General features: G+C 36.4%; 1 protein-coding gene and 1 long non-coding RNA gene across 2 annotated transcripts in view; both read right to left on the minus strand.

Annotated features, from left to right (window-relative positions):
• LOC132734626 (uncharacterized) overlaps positions 1-15,561 on the minus strand; it is a 29,978-nt gene that overhangs the window by 6,559 nt on the left and 7,858 nt on the right. Inside the window, exons 6-11 of the mRNA XM_060721418.1 lie at positions 11,034-11,387; positions 10,499-10,698; positions 7,174-7,360; positions 6,301-6,406; positions 5,585-5,722; positions 4,643-4,741 (exon numbers count right to left, since the gene is read on the minus strand). Of these exons, the coding sequence (XP_060577401.1) occupies positions 4,643-4,741; positions 5,585-5,722; positions 6,301-6,406; positions 7,174-7,360; positions 10,499-10,698; positions 11,034-11,387 (1,084 nt within the window). The remainder of the gene's footprint in view (positions 1-4,642; positions 4,742-5,584; positions 5,723-6,300; positions 6,407-7,173; positions 7,361-10,498; positions 10,699-11,033; positions 11,388-15,561) is intronic.
• Positions 202-3,876, minus strand: LOC132734622 (uncharacterized). The gene is made up of 3 exons (XR_009626348.1): positions 3,766-3,876; positions 2,455-2,567; positions 202-969 (listed from the first exon to the last, which is right to left on the minus strand). It is a non-coding gene; the product is annotated as an uncharacterized LOC132734622 (long non-coding RNA).

The raw sequence follows: 15,561 nt of genomic DNA on the forward strand, positions 1-15,561 counted from the left end.
CCCTCCCTTTCAGGAGCATAAATTATAATAACATGCTAAATCTCTGTATAGTTCTATATCAGATACCAGTATGATGAACCTTACTTTTGTACCATTTAAGTTATAGCAAAATTCAGCTTTCATTGACATACAGAAATGGGTCAGCCTTTAGTCCCCTCTTAATGAAAATATAAGGGGACTTATAACAACAATTTATTCTCATAGTTTCAATTCTCAGGTTTATTACTTATCATTACACCAGGCAAGCTAAGATACATGATAAAACCACAGGCACTATATACCACATTTACCCATATACGCTCATAATACTATATATAAAGAATAAAGGTCCCTAACGAGAGAAAAATATCATGCAAAACAAACAAGAACTGTTCGGTAAAAATACACCAGATCACTATTTTATTTTTGTGGTTGTCTCTAGGAATAATGTATCCTATCATAAACACTTTTTACTTCATCGAAATCCTACAAAATGCTCCAAAATACGAGCAAGTTTCCAAATTTCACTGAAATGTCATTGCATGTCGTTTTCGACGTCCAAGCGATGCGTGTAAACAAAGGTGAATTCTGGTCAATTTCTACAAAATCAACGAATAACTGTTAAGATTTCGACATACTTTCTTTAAGGCAACTTGTATACAGTCAAACTGCGATGTCTTTACTTCACAACTGTCCGACGATAACGCTAACAAGCTAAAAAACTAAAAATAATTGACAGCTCCGTTCCATAAAGTAACCATTTCCTACATTACCGCACTGAATATAAGGTAAAGTAATGATTGGTTAAGCGGGAAATCCGAGTTTTAACATTTTCCTTCAACACAATGTTCAGACTAGCCCTCTAAAATACTCCAACTAGTCCAAAGTGTTAATGGTGCCTATACAGTTATGATCACTACATCTGGAAACTTGAGATTCCCACCGAGTGTGATGCTTATCTTCATTCGCTTGACAGTGACACATGTCCACCTTAAAAAAAAGCAATAAAAATTATATGAAGTGCAATAATTTGCAAAAAAATGCTTATCTTATTTGTCTCTTCTTACATTTATAATGCAGAGCACTAGATTTGTGTGTCTGTCATACAAAATGACTTTCAATAATACTATTTAAATATATTTGAAATACAATTTCTTTAATAAATACTCATAGTAATACTAAATTCCTTTTTTGTGATATTTTTTCTGACACATATGTGCAGACAGTACATTGTGTACACCGGTCTTACTGACCTGTGTGAAACCACTCTAAGCATGATGGAACGCACTACTTTTACATGGCAGCTTTAACACCGAAGTGATAGAACAAAACGGAAATCGTCAAACTATCAAATTTGCACTTGCAATATTTAACTCTGAAAAACAATGAGCCCTTGAAAGCAATGAACAATATATTGTGTTTTATTAATAAAATTGTCATCCCTACGCAGACTTCTTTATGTCAGAGTTATTTTTACCCTCATTTGGGGTGAGTAATGCGTTGTGAGAGACTGGTGTGTATACAATTCAGACAGTATACAATTAATTTGTTTCGACGGCATACAATTTAAAGGTATAATTACTTATTGGCTACAAATAAAGTAAATAATGGTTAGTTTAATAACCAATCTGAATGTTTCAAAGATTATCCCTTCAAACTTTAAAAACAGTCTGTCAATTAAATAGATCTTAGCAATAAAGGCACACTAAGAAGAAAACTAGAAATGTGTCCATAGGACACGGGGATGCCCCCACAAGCCACTGTTCTGTCAATCTTATGACTCTAGGTCAAATATTTTTTGGACTACATGTGCCACAAGTTGAAAACTAAAATCAAAAAAGGGCCATAATTCTCTATAATTTGGTCGCAGCAAAAATTCCTTCCTTTACTACCATCTACACATTAAGGTTGTTCATCCCTGGAAGTTTAAGCAAAATCTGCCATCCGGTTTAAGAGGAGTTGCGTTCACAAAATTTCTACATAGTATATAATGAAAAAATCAAAAAAGGGCCATAATTCTGTTAAATTTGGTTGCAGCAAAAATTTCTTTCTTTACTACCATCTACACATTAAGGTTGTTCATCCCTGGAAGTTTAAGCAAAATCTGCCATCCGGTTTAAGAGGAGTTGCATTCACAAAATTTCTACATAGTATATAGTGAAAAAATCGACAAAGGGCCAAAATTCTGTAAAATTTGGTCGCAGCAAAAATTCTTTCCTTTACTACCATCTACACCTGAAGGTTGTTCATCCCTGTAAGTTTAAGCAAAATCTGCCATCCGGTTTAAGAGGAGTTGCGTCCACAAAATTTCTACATAGTATATAAGTGAAACTAGAAATGTGTCCATAGGACACGGATGCCCCCACACGCCACTGTTCTGTCAATCTTATGACTCTAGGTCAAATATTGTTTTCATTAATTTTTTTTGGAAAACAGCTTGGTTTGTGAAATATACATTAAATATTATATAAGTACCTGTTGTTTGTAATAATCTTCTAGTCTTTCTTTAATCTTATACTGTACTTTTTTTCTAGCTACATGTACCAGCCTTTCCAAGTGAATATTAAAGTAAATGATCTTTTATTTCCCTGAAAATATGAATTTAGAGATTTCATTTTCAAATTCATCTAATACTACTCTCTTAGTGTGTGTATATACAATGTATATATGTGTCTATACAATGTATATATATGTTCACACAATAATATGATTGTGTACAGCATGTAATGACATAATTAAAATTTGAAAAATTTATGATAATAAAATATTAATAATATTTCTTCATATTACTCCACAGTATTACCACTAAAATAGAAAATGTTCTATCATTTTATTATGATATTTATTTTTTACATGTAGATTTGTGAAAAAAATGTGAATATCAGTAGTGTCAAAAATTGTTAAATCATATAAAATGTCTAATTAACACTGATAAATTACTTCAACCATGTATTGAGAACAAGTATAGATCATTTCCAACAGTCTTGCTGTTGTGTTGACATTTTCGCGACATGGTTGTGTGTCTGCCTTGTAATCAAGAGGTCTGGGGTTCAAATCCCTTTAAGTGCCTGAAGATTTTTCAGGTTAACAATTATCAAGGTGGCAGTGATTTTTTTTTCAACTTTCAAAACAACCTGTGGCTTTATAAATGGGAAACTATAGCTTGATTAATGAGAAAAGAGGAAAAATTTCAACCACTGAAAATGGAATTTACCCATACATTTAAAAAAAGTGTAATTCAATTTAAAGGGGTTCCATTGAGGTATTTTGTCATGATGGGACTGAAATATTTTTTCCAGATAAATGTACCATTTGATGAATGTTTAGAACACTAATCTTTGTACAAACCTTTAGATCATTTGCGCACTTCGTTTTTCCAGAATAATTATTCAAATTGTAAAAAGATGACCCAAAATGAAATGGCTAGACTTTAAATAGATATATATAATAATTTATAAAGGTCAAAATAAAATTATTCTGAAATATTTAAGAATGTGCCCCATTTGGTAGAGACGTAACGGCCGTGACAATTAAGACAAAAAAAATTGTAGGCGTATATGCCGGTTTTCCTGTAAAGGCAGACATCTGTGTAATATCAATTTGTAAAATCTGTCGATTTGCAGTCTAAGTATGGTCGAAATGTCTTGGGTACGAAAGACTCGAGATCTCCAAATTACTTCGAAATTCTTTACGAAAGTTTTAGTCCTCGGAAACAAATTGGCATCAATAAATAAACTTAATATTATTATTCATCAAATTCATAACATATTTTGCTTTATAACTTACCTTATGAGCTTAACAGGCTGATAATTATGCTCGTGAAGTAGGTCAAAAAATATACCGGAAGTTGTTGGATTCATTTAACCTAATTATCGGCTAATTCAGAGACGAATAGATGATCTACATTTCTATTTCAATATCCACTTTGCAATTATAAACTACACAATTTATCCGATAAATAATGTCTTTTTCAAAAATTTCTGGAATATAATACAAAAAAATGTGATGATAAGGCGGATGAGTAAGTTAAATATTGCAAGCCGTCAAGCACTATGACCCAATTAATTTACTGTCCCATTCATAGAATTATGTGACCTTTCAAATTATATCCGCTACGTTTCTAATACCGTAATTCAAGCTCAATTGCACATTATTTTCAAAAAATAAATTTCTTGTCTCCTCTTCTGTTCGCAATAAATCGAAGTTTTCAGAAATTCAGAGCACTATTTTTCACTCGCGGCGGTTATGCGTCGGTCATGGTCGGGTGATCACTATGAATTCAGCTTACGTTGATATGTTAGAATACAATATAGCATATAGAGTGGCTATGAAACGTCACAGCAGTGGGCGTTACCCTGTATGGTTGGAAATTTCGGGTTTGTAAGTGCACTAGTTGGGACTACGTCCCAACTAAAAAGCATTTGTTTTCAATGTTTGATAATAACAACATGAGTAAGTGATTTCCATTACCAAAAAGCGAAAAGAAAACTGAATAAACGAATCGACAGCACATATGCATATTCACTATATAGCCAATCGGTTTCGACAAAATATGTTTCGATATATAGTTTTAAAAATATATTTCTAGTTCTACTTTTGTTGGCATGGTTACAAATGCATTGATATTCATGACATTAAATAAGAAACTTCGCAAAAAACATACGTTTTCCTAGAGCCTCCATTTTTGACGCCACATTGACGGCTTCACCGAACACACAGTAATGTGGCATCTTAGTTCCTACCACACCTGCTACCACGGAACCTGAAATAATTGTCATAATTTTCAAGATTCGACCAAGAGATAAAAAAAATGTTTACATAGTTCTAGTCTCGATGGTTGGAGAGGAAAGACGCAATTCAATTTGTTTTTAAATAATCTTTGTTAAGTTATTAACTGCAGGAATGAAGCATAATTACTTATAACGTAAGAAAAAAACAGTGGGCGTAGAACGACCAACTATAGTTGTTCAAAACCTCCATATTCATGCTAATTTTCATCAAAATTTTGAAAATGTATTTCAAAGTAAAATATTGCGAAGTGACCAAAGAAAGTATAGTGTACATTGAAAAGGGCACTTACAATCCATGTTAAATACCAGAAAGAGGTCATATATGCAAAAGTAGCCCTTACTGCGTTAGTAACGCAGTAGAAATAAGGTGATAAATACTGCAAAATCAGTCATTAATCGCACATAACGTGTAAATTACTTTTTGGATTTTAAATTTTCTTAATTTTTTTCAAAACTTTTATTTCTGTCAAGTTTGATTCTCTAGAAAAATTTTGGCTCATCTGATAGCATGCATCTTTAAAACGTGTTTTTCTAATAGCGTACCACTGGCTGAGTTTTTGAAATTATTTTCGTAAGCGAGAATAACCATAAAATGTAGTTGGATAAACGCTATTGAAGACAGTTTTGAGAAACAATCGGTACTTTTCAAATTTAGGCCGCCTTTTAGGGTGAAATTCTACGTCAAAGACTAAGCAAATGTAAAATCCGTGATCTGCAGATTATGATTAGAAGGTTACAAACTCTTTGGTTGTGGTTAAAGATGACTCGTCAATACACTTTAGAATGCTTAGAAAAAAAGTAGTACATGTACTGACCACTATGGCAGCCGATACGTAGTCTGACGTAAGTTCCGGGTATGTGTGGAATCTCCATCCGGTTCACGTGCTCCAGAATATCCAATGAAAGAGAGGCAATCTCAGAGGCGTGCAGTTTTCCGTTTGGGTTTGGAACGCCTAGATAAATTGAATGTTTTTACTTTGTTTAATTATGTAACGTCTTATAAAAATAAAGAAAAGTAATTTATATGATAGAAAAGGGAAATCTTTAAAGAACGTCCAAACCAGCAAAATTGAAAATGTTACTCGGTTTGAATTAGTCTGTATATGAACGGGACTGGTGGTCTAAGATACTGTCCATGCCCCACACCCCGGCTTAAACAAATTCGACATTTAACATACAGTAGTAAGATTTTTGAATTCAGAAACATTTGAAGCTGTGCTAATATGGCGGTTATCATTGAATCTTCAATGTCACACATAAGACTTAGTGTCATTTAATGAAAAGCGACGTATTGCCTTTTAGTGAAAAAATGCGTGAGCCTGAAACAAAAAATAAATGGCTGAAGCCATATTTAGTATTTCTGAGATTACTTACAAAAAAGTACCAAAGAATGGACATTATGTTTAAATACCAAGAAAGCTCAAATATACGATGATTGCGCCGATTATTCCCGATAAGCTCACGCCAGTCATATTCAACAGTCAAAACATTTAAGATTATTTGAATTAGGTTTCAAAAAAATGAGATTTACCTGACACAACAAGATAAGCATCGCCAATCGTTTCTACTTTATATACGTCATATAGCTCTATCCTGTCGTCCAGACACGAATAAATGGTGTTCAACATTTCAACGATCTATAAATAGAAAATTAAATTGTACTCTTTAAAACTGGGGGAAATAAAGTATATATATGCTATATAGTTTCCAAAAGGTTACTCATCGTACTTTGCTTCTGTTTGGTTATTGGCAATTAGTACTATTATAGAGCTTGCATGGAAGTCAAAATACTAGTTTGTTTGCATTTTTTGTTACTTTTTGTGTCAAATAATTTCAAATTCAGCGTTATTTTCCCCAGGTGTTAAGTTTGTTTGCTTAATTGGGTTTACATCATACCGACACCTTATAGGTCATATGGCGACGTTCCAGCTTTACTGGTGGAGGAAGACCTCAGGTGCACTTCCTTGCATTATTTCAGTTACGAACGAGTACATGTACCCGAGTAGAACCACTAATGTTCCGTAAACTTACTTGATAGCTTCCTCACATGAAAAAAAAAAAGTCCCTGTCGGGATTCGAGCCCACAGGGGTGAGGGGCAAGTGACAGATGATAAGAATTTAACATTCTTTAAACCTTTATCTTAACATTATAAAACTCATGCTTGCCCTTTTTAAAGAAAGAAAAAATATTTGTTTCTGAGGCATAAGGTGCCTTTAAAAGATTCCGAAAGTTGTTGTAAACAATAAAAGGTAATTTCTGAAAAAATATTAGATTTGTATTCAATACAATAAAGAAACATTTCATCGCAGGTCCCGCCTACCTTCATCTAATAAAAATACATCACTGTTACCTAAGTACCAATAAAAATGGGTATGTTTTAATCTCTGTGGATATTACATGTACCTGGAGAGGTGAACTTCTTGAGGAAATCTGTGTAAAGCCAACAATATCACTGAACATTATCGTCGCGTGCACAAATTCCTCTGTCGTCACTTCCTGGTTCTGCTTCAATTGTTCTGCCACCTGGCGGGGTAACATCTGATACAAGAGTGTGTCCGTCCGTTTCTTCTCCTTGCTTAGAGCTTTTGTTCTGAAGTATAAATAACAAAATATTGAAAATTATTCAAGATGTTTTATTCTTTATAATGATACCATGTTGTGAAACAGTTTAGAAATATTTAGACACTATATACATGTACCAATAATGCTTCAGTCACACTACACCGTATAGCGTTAACGGACGTCCAACGCATAACAAAATTTTCAATCCGTCCATGTCCGTTTGCATGCGTTTCTTTTCCGTTTATCATGCGGCGTTTGCGCTTCTTGTCCGGCGATGTCCGTCGGTGTTCGTTCCGTTCGTAGAAAAGTTTGTTCAAAATTTGGCACGTAAACCATCGGATAAAGTTGTCCGTCAGATGTACGGTAACCATGCCCTGGTATGTGTTTTGTTCGTTACTCGTACGTTCTTTATTCTGTACTTGGCAGGTCCGAGTCCGTTTTGTCCGGTGGACCTGATTCACGGCAGGACTACTAACGGACATGCAGCGGATGTAACGTATGTTAAACGGACGATAACGAACAAGGGGCGTATAAATAACAGACATGAATCGATGGTCCACCGCACAAAACTGATGATGAATAAAACGAGGTTTCCCTGGTTATAACTGTCATATATTTTCCTGCATTTCAAGTTTAACGACCTTCTGAAACTTTGATGGTTTGAGTAAATGATCCACATATCCGCCTGCAGTATCAAGCGACCGTGATCCAGGCACGTCTTGACCTGTTGGATGCGAATGTAGATATTGTCGCTTATGAAAATAGGAGAAGAAGGAGGCGACTGCGGAGGTGGTGGTCAAAGGCTTGGCTGAGTCCTGAGAGACGTCGAATGTTTGGTCTCTACGATCAACTTATGATGGAGCTGCGGAGAGAAGACCAGCGGTCATTTACGAACTTCATGAGGATGCCTCCTGAGATGTTTGATGATATTCTTGAACGAGTGGGTCCCAGAATAACAAAACAATATACCACATACAGAACACCTCTTGACCCTGGAATGAAGTTAGCCGTTTCACTCAGACATCTCGCGTCAGGGTCAATTTATTCCAACATTCGGTTTTTATTTGCTTACATGATTATTTCTTCTTTTAAAATCGCATTTTTATTTACATTTTCAGGTGTGCAGAGCAATTATGGACGAGTATGTGGACGAGGTCATGCCTTTGCCAACAACAGCTGCTGACTGGAAACGCATTTCAGATGGCTTCTTGGAAAAATGGAACTTTCCTCACACTTTGGGTGCGTTGGATGGCAAGCATATTGCCTGTAAGTGTCAACCTAGTTCCGGGTCCACATATTTCAATACTCCATTGTCCTGCTGGCCCTCGTTGACTACGAAGTTACAAGTTCTTTTGGGCCGACATCAGAGGCCGCGGTGCTGCATCTGATGCTCAGTTGTGGAACAAGTCCGGTCTTAAAGCTGCAACTGAGGACGGGAACTTGACCTGCCGGACCCCGAACCCCTGCCACACGACACGCAGGATGTGCCATTTTTACAGACGGAGTTTCTTCCTCAGTAACTTCAATGGTTTCTTGTTCATTATCAGGGGGAGGAGAGGGTGACCTTGGAGTATTCCTCCGTCCCCTGGCATTAGTAGCCTTGGCTTTTGGCATTTTGGATCACGTTTGTGATCTTTGAGAGCGTGGAAACTATTATGACGAAACGAAAAAAATATCGGACTATTTATACCAGTTTTGTCCGTCACGTGACCGGTAGAAATACGCTCGTCGAACCTTCAAAGAACGTTTTGTCAGTTCTTCATTCGCTCCGTGTACGTTTTGTGCGGTACAAATCCGTTACTAGTAAGGTGATGTCCGTTATTTGTACGTCGTTCATCCGGTATATGTGCGTTGATCGTTCGGTCATTGTGCGTTTTGTACGTTTTATGCGCCCCGTACAGCGATCATGAGAGCACCGAGCAGCAGCGGAAAATGCTTTGCATCACCGGATAACTTTCAGCTGCATTTTTCTTTGCGTTTGGCGTCCGTTAACGCTATGCGGTGTAGTGTGACTGAAGCATAACATCCAAAATTGCGGCGACGACAAGACTTTGACTTGCTCTTTCTATCTACATGATCTATCTGTCTGTCTATTTGTTTGTCTGTGTGACAACTTAAACAATTGCCTTAACGTCTTCATTCAAATAGTATTTCAAATGTCTGTCTTCAAACAGTTACTCTTTTTAGTGTACTGAACTATGACTCTGACCGATAAATGACATTGGCATTCAATGTTCAGGCTTACAGGATATTCCACCATAATTTCATCCCTTTTTTCTTATTTGAGATGATTGCATTGTGTTCTTCTTTTGTTTTTGTTGTAGTTTCTTTTTTTCTTCATTTTTGTTTTTTAATTATGGTTTAATTAATATATGGACTTAACTTTCGCTGTTTTCACTTATTAAAGACTGTCATGTGAATCTTATAATGACTAGTGTTTAATATACATGTATTTAATTCATATCTATCAAACTAATTATGCTTATTTGAAATAAAGAGTATACATGTCATCTTATTTATTTTCAGTCCTACCCTTCTTTCTTTTATATGAGACATAGGAAGTACATCTCCAGGGAAGATGACACTATCTAAATAGTAATAAAGGATGTTTTATGTTATTATTCAATTCAATTTATGTAAGTTTAATTACAACATGGACTCTTAATGTCAAATGTTCTGCATTATATGACTCGTAAATGAATAGAAATTTCAATTATCAAATTTCACTATACTAAACGTGAATAAATATGCGTTATGTAAGCTAAAGTAAGTTAGCTTATGTAAGTTATGTAAGTTAATTGACGTCACGTCTATTAACATGTTATTGTTCAACCGATAATTGCTCATGATCTCTGTTCATAAAGCGCGTACTTAAGCCTTAGAGTAGAATTCAAGCATTGTACATTGTTTTTTTTCTGGTGTGTGTGGGGGAGTTGCTGTAGTTTTTATGGGGGTTTTTGTGTGTGAGTGTGTTTTTGTGTTTTTTTTTATCATTTCTGTGGTTTGTTTGATTTGTTTTAGTTCAGGTTTTGTCAGACAGGCAGACAAAGAGGCAGACCGTACTAGATTACTTTAAATTGAGTTGCCGTTTGTCACCTTTTCAATAAAGAAGTTCAATGCAGCCATCCGTTTCGGGTGGCAATGATCATGTTGAATTCATACATACCTGTCTGCTATATGTATAGAACATCGTTGAATTTCAACCGTGAGACTGTACACCGCATATATAATTATAGGGCACAAGATGAGGACGGCGCTGAAGATGATGCAGATGATAACGATATTGGTAAGGTCCGTTTTTTGCCGTGCCTCTAGCAAGCCGTCTATGGTCAACGCTAATGAAACTTGTGCTTCCTTAATTATGTCCTGAAAAAAAAGTGTTTTTCTAACAATATTTTTTTTAATATTTCGTGCAGCACTAATTTTCTTGGTTTTGAGGGTGTTCTATGTGTTACCTCTCTTTCTTTCGAGATTCGATCACAATAATATTATCATAGAAACAATATACTTCTACTGGTAACAAAATTATTAAGAAATATTTCATTAAATTTAAATATGGCTTTATACCCTGTAAAAGAACTAAGAAGTCACAGTGTTTTGTTTAAAATGAAATCAGTTGAATTTTTGTCTTTTGAAATCCGTAAGTTATCAAAAATGTAATTGCCGAATATGAAATAGTACGATATAAGTAACATATGTACCTGGAAATACGTCATGTTTTCAAACCAGTATTTGGCCTCGTCAAGGGAACCCATTGTATTGTCGTCTGCTCCAGTATTTCGGGATCTGATTTCCGCTCGTTTGTTCTTTATTGTTTTCATGATTTCGGGATTTTCTTTAATTTTCGCATCATAAATTTCCTTGGCGATCTGAGAGTATTGTCTTGCAGCAGCAAAGGAAGCGTTCGACGTGTCCTGACTTTCAACGAAGTAAAGGTATTCCTCCCTGGTCGGGAATTCCCCGAGGGTATAAAAGATAACACCCATGGCCCGTTCTCTGCCGAGGTATTCCGATGCAACAAGCAACTCCTGATATGCCACAAAGGCTTTCCACACCTAACATGATAAATAAGAATAAATAGACTGTGAGTATAACCAGTGGAAATAACATTATTCAAATTCAAATTGAAATTAATACATAGGTAAAGAAATCAAAGATAGTGGTGTTCCAATTTCTTCCCAATTAGATATCGGTTATTTCTTAATTATTTCAAAATTCTCATAAAATGTCTATACTTTAAAGCAAGTACATAAGACATTTATCGTGCTAGCAAAATAAAGTTTTCTTTGTCAAAGCTTATTCGTTAAAGGCTTATAGTGCCTCAGAAATCCATACTTAACTATCTATATAACATGTGTTTAGTAATGTTTTAATAATTGATTTAGAGCATGTTATATGTTAAACAACTGAAGAAAGTAGCGCTAAACATGCAGTTATATGTCATATAGGTAGCGAAATGTAAATAAAGTAGTATTTCTACTTCCATACAAAATACTTATTCTCTACAATTATACTAATTGCCTGCAGAGATAAAGATGCAAAAGATAGTTCATTTATATAGCAAATGAGTATATTCTTGGAAACTGTAACGAAATACAAAAAAACAACAACAGTCTTTGAGAATCTAAAATGATAAGATTTCGAGGCATAATGGGCCTTTATTATTTGCCAAATAATAATTTGCATATACTAGCTTCATCGATTTCAAAATTACTATGGACAACCATTGACCACCACAAAAAAGTACTAAGTAACATGTCACGAAAACTGTAACTTATTTGTATGTGAGAAGTTAGCAGTTAACAGTGAGCTAAGCAAAAAGGCATTACGATTTATATAGGGAAATCAATGACCTGCAGTTATGCTCAGCTGGGTAAGCAATATAGCAGAGCATTCCAAAATAAAGTGTAGAAATGCTTTGCTGGTATGCTCAGCTGGGTAAGCAATCTAGGAGGCCATTACTAAATATAGTGTAAAAATGCTCTGCTGGTATGCTCAGCTGGCTAGGCAATCTAGCGGGGCGTTCCAAAATATAGCGTAAAAATGCTCTGCTGGTATGCTCAGCTAGCTAGGCAATCTAGCAGGGCATTCCTAAATATGGTGTAAAAAATACTCTGCTGTTATACTCAGCTGGCTAAGCAATCTAGCTGGGCATTCCAAAATATAGTGTAAAAAGCTCTCCTGTTATGCTCAGCTGGCTAAGCAATCTAGCGGGGCATTCCAAAATATAGTGTAAAAATGCTCTGCTGTTATGCTCAGCTGGCTAAGCAATCTAGCGGGGCATTCCAAAATATAGTGTAAAAATGCTCTGCTGTTATGCTCAGCTGGCTAAGCAATCTAGCGGGGCATTCCAAAATATAGTGTAAAAATGCTATGCTGTTATGCTCAGCAGGTTAAGCAATCGATCGGGACATTTTAAAATATAGTGTAAAAATGCTCTGCTGTTATGCTCAGCTTGGTAAGCAATCTAGCAGGGCATTCCAAAATATAGTGTAAACATGATCTGCTGGTGTGGTCAGCTGGCTAGGCAATCTAGCAGGGCATTCCATAATATAGTGTAAAAATGCTTAGCTGTTATGCTCAGCTGGCTAAGCAATCTAGCGGGACATTCCAAAATATAGTGCGAAAAATGCTCTGCTGAATTGCTCAGCTGGCTAGGCAATCTAGAAGGGCATTTCTAAATATAGTGTTAAAAATGCTCAGCTGGCTAGGCAATCCAGTAGAGCATTCCTAAATATAGTGTAAAAATGTTCTGCTGGCAAGCTCAGCTGGCTAAGCAATCTAACAGAGAGTTCCAAAATATAGTGCGAAAAATGCTCTGCTGGTATGCTCAGCTAGCTAAGCAATCTAGCAGGGCATTCCAAAATATAGTGTTAAAAATGCTCAGCTGGCTAGGCAATCCAGCAAAGCATTCTGAAATTAGTGCACAAATGTTCTGCCGGAATTCTGAGCTGTCTAGGCAAACTAGCAGGGCATCCTTAAATAAAGTATAAATTTCGTTGGTCTGCAACTGATTAATTGGCACTCGTAGACTTTCTGAAATATATAGTGCCAATGCTGATAATGACAAGTGTCTATTTCTTTGGTCTTCGACTGATACTGGGACGATCGCAGACTTTCAGGAATTTTTGGTGTTAATGCAGATAATGACATTTGTGAATTTTTAGGACCATCCAGAGTCCATTTCGTTGGTCTGCGAATGTTTCTGGAACACTCGCAGACTTTCAGAAATTTTTGGCGTCAATGGAGATAATGACATTTTTACTTCAAAAGGACCCTCCTGAGTCTATTTCGTTGGTCTGCGACTGATTCTGAGTCACTCGCAGACTTTCAGGAATTTTGGTGTCAATGCAGAAAATTATATTTCTGATTTATTGGGACCTTTCTGAATCCATTTTTTTTGGTCTACGACTGATTCTGAGGCACTCACAGACTTTCAGGAATTTTTGATGTCAAGGCAGATAATGACATTATTTACTTCTAGGGACCATCCAGGATCCATTTTTTTGGTCTGCGACATAATCTTGGACAGTCACAGACTTTCAGGAATTGTTATTGCCAATAGAGATAATTAGATTTATGACATTTTTGACCATCCAGAGTCTATTTCGTTGGTCTGCGACTGATTATTGGGCACTTGCAGACTTTCGGGAATTTTTGGTGCAAATGCAGATAATGACATTTTAGGGTAAAAATGCTCTGCTTATGACTAAGGGGTCCTTAAAAGTAAAAAAGTCATGATCTGCAATAGCACTAAACATCCTGAAAGTCTGCGAGTCTCAAGGAATCAGTCGCAGACCCAAGAAATGTACTCTGGCGGTTCCCTTAAAGTCAGAAATGTCATTATCTCCATTGGCATCAAAATTCCTGAAAGTCTGCAAGTGTCCCAAAATCAGTCGCAGACCAGCGAAATGAACTCTGGTGGGTCGCTAGAAGTCAAAAATGTCATTATCTCCTTTGGCACCAGAGATTCCTGAAAGTCTGCAAATGTCCCAGAATCAGTCGCAGACCATAAAAATGGACACTGGCGGGTCCCTAGAAGTAAAAATGCCATCATCTCTATTGGCACCAAACTTTCCTGAAAGTCTGCGAGTGTCCAACAATACGCTGCAGGCCAATGAAATGGACTCTTAAAGGTCCCTAGAAGTCAAAAATATGATTATTTCCATTTGCACCAACCATTCCTGAAAGTCTGCGAGTGTCCAAGAATCAGTCGAAGACGACCAAAATGGACTCTTGAGGGTCCCTAGAAGTCTAAATTGTCAATATCAGCATTGGCACCAAAATTCCTGAAAGTCTGGGGGTGTCCTTCAAAAAGTCGCAGGACACTGAAATAGTCTCTTAAAGGTCCTTAGAAGTCAAAAGTATCATTATTTCTATTGGCACCGAAAATTCCTGAAAGTCTGCGAGTGCCTCAGAATTGCCTAGAAGTCGAAAATGTCAATAAAACTTTGGCAACAATAAATCCTGGAACTCAGAATCAGTCTGCCAACTGAGCATTCCACCAGAGCATTTTTTAACTATATTTCGGAATGCCCTGCTAGATTGCCTAGCCAGCTGAGCATTCCACCAGAGCATTTTTTCACTATATTAAGGAATGCTCTGCTATAGTGCCTAGCCAGCTGAGCATTCCAGCAGAGCATTTTTACACTATATCTAGTAATGCTCTGCTAGATTGCCTAGCCAGCTGAGCATTCCACCAGAGCATTTTTTCACTATATTAAGGAATGCTCTGCTATAGTGCCTAGCCAGCTGAGCATTCCTGCAGAGCATTTTAACACTTTATTTAGTAAAGCCCTGCTAGATTGCCAGGCCAGCTTACATTCCAGCAGAGCATTTTTACACTATATTTCGTAATGCTCTGCTAGATTGCCTAGCAGCTTAGCATTCCACCAGAGCATTTTTACACTATATTTAGAAATGCCCTGCTAGATTGCCTAGCTAGTTTAGCATTCGAGCAGAGCATTTTTACACTATATTTAGTAATGCCCTGCTAGATTGCCCAGCCAGCTTAGCATTCCAGAAAAGCATTTGTTCACTATATTTAGTAATGCTCTGCTAGATTGCCTAGCCAGCTTAGCATTCCAGCAGAGCATTTTTACACTGTATTTAGCAATGTCCTGCTAGATTGCCTACCCAGCTTAGCATTCCAGCAGAGCTTTTTACACTATATTTAGTAATGCCCTGCTAGATTGCCTAGCCAGCTTAGCATTCCAGCAGAGCATTTTT

Source organism: Ruditapes philippinarum, unplaced genomic scaffold (assembly GCF_026571515.1).
Source record: "Ruditapes philippinarum isolate M1 unplaced genomic scaffold, ASM2657151v2 ctg1892_1_1_1_1, whole genome shotgun sequence".
NCBI classification, from domain to species: Eukaryota; Metazoa; Mollusca; class Bivalvia; order Venerida; family Veneridae; genus Ruditapes; species Ruditapes philippinarum.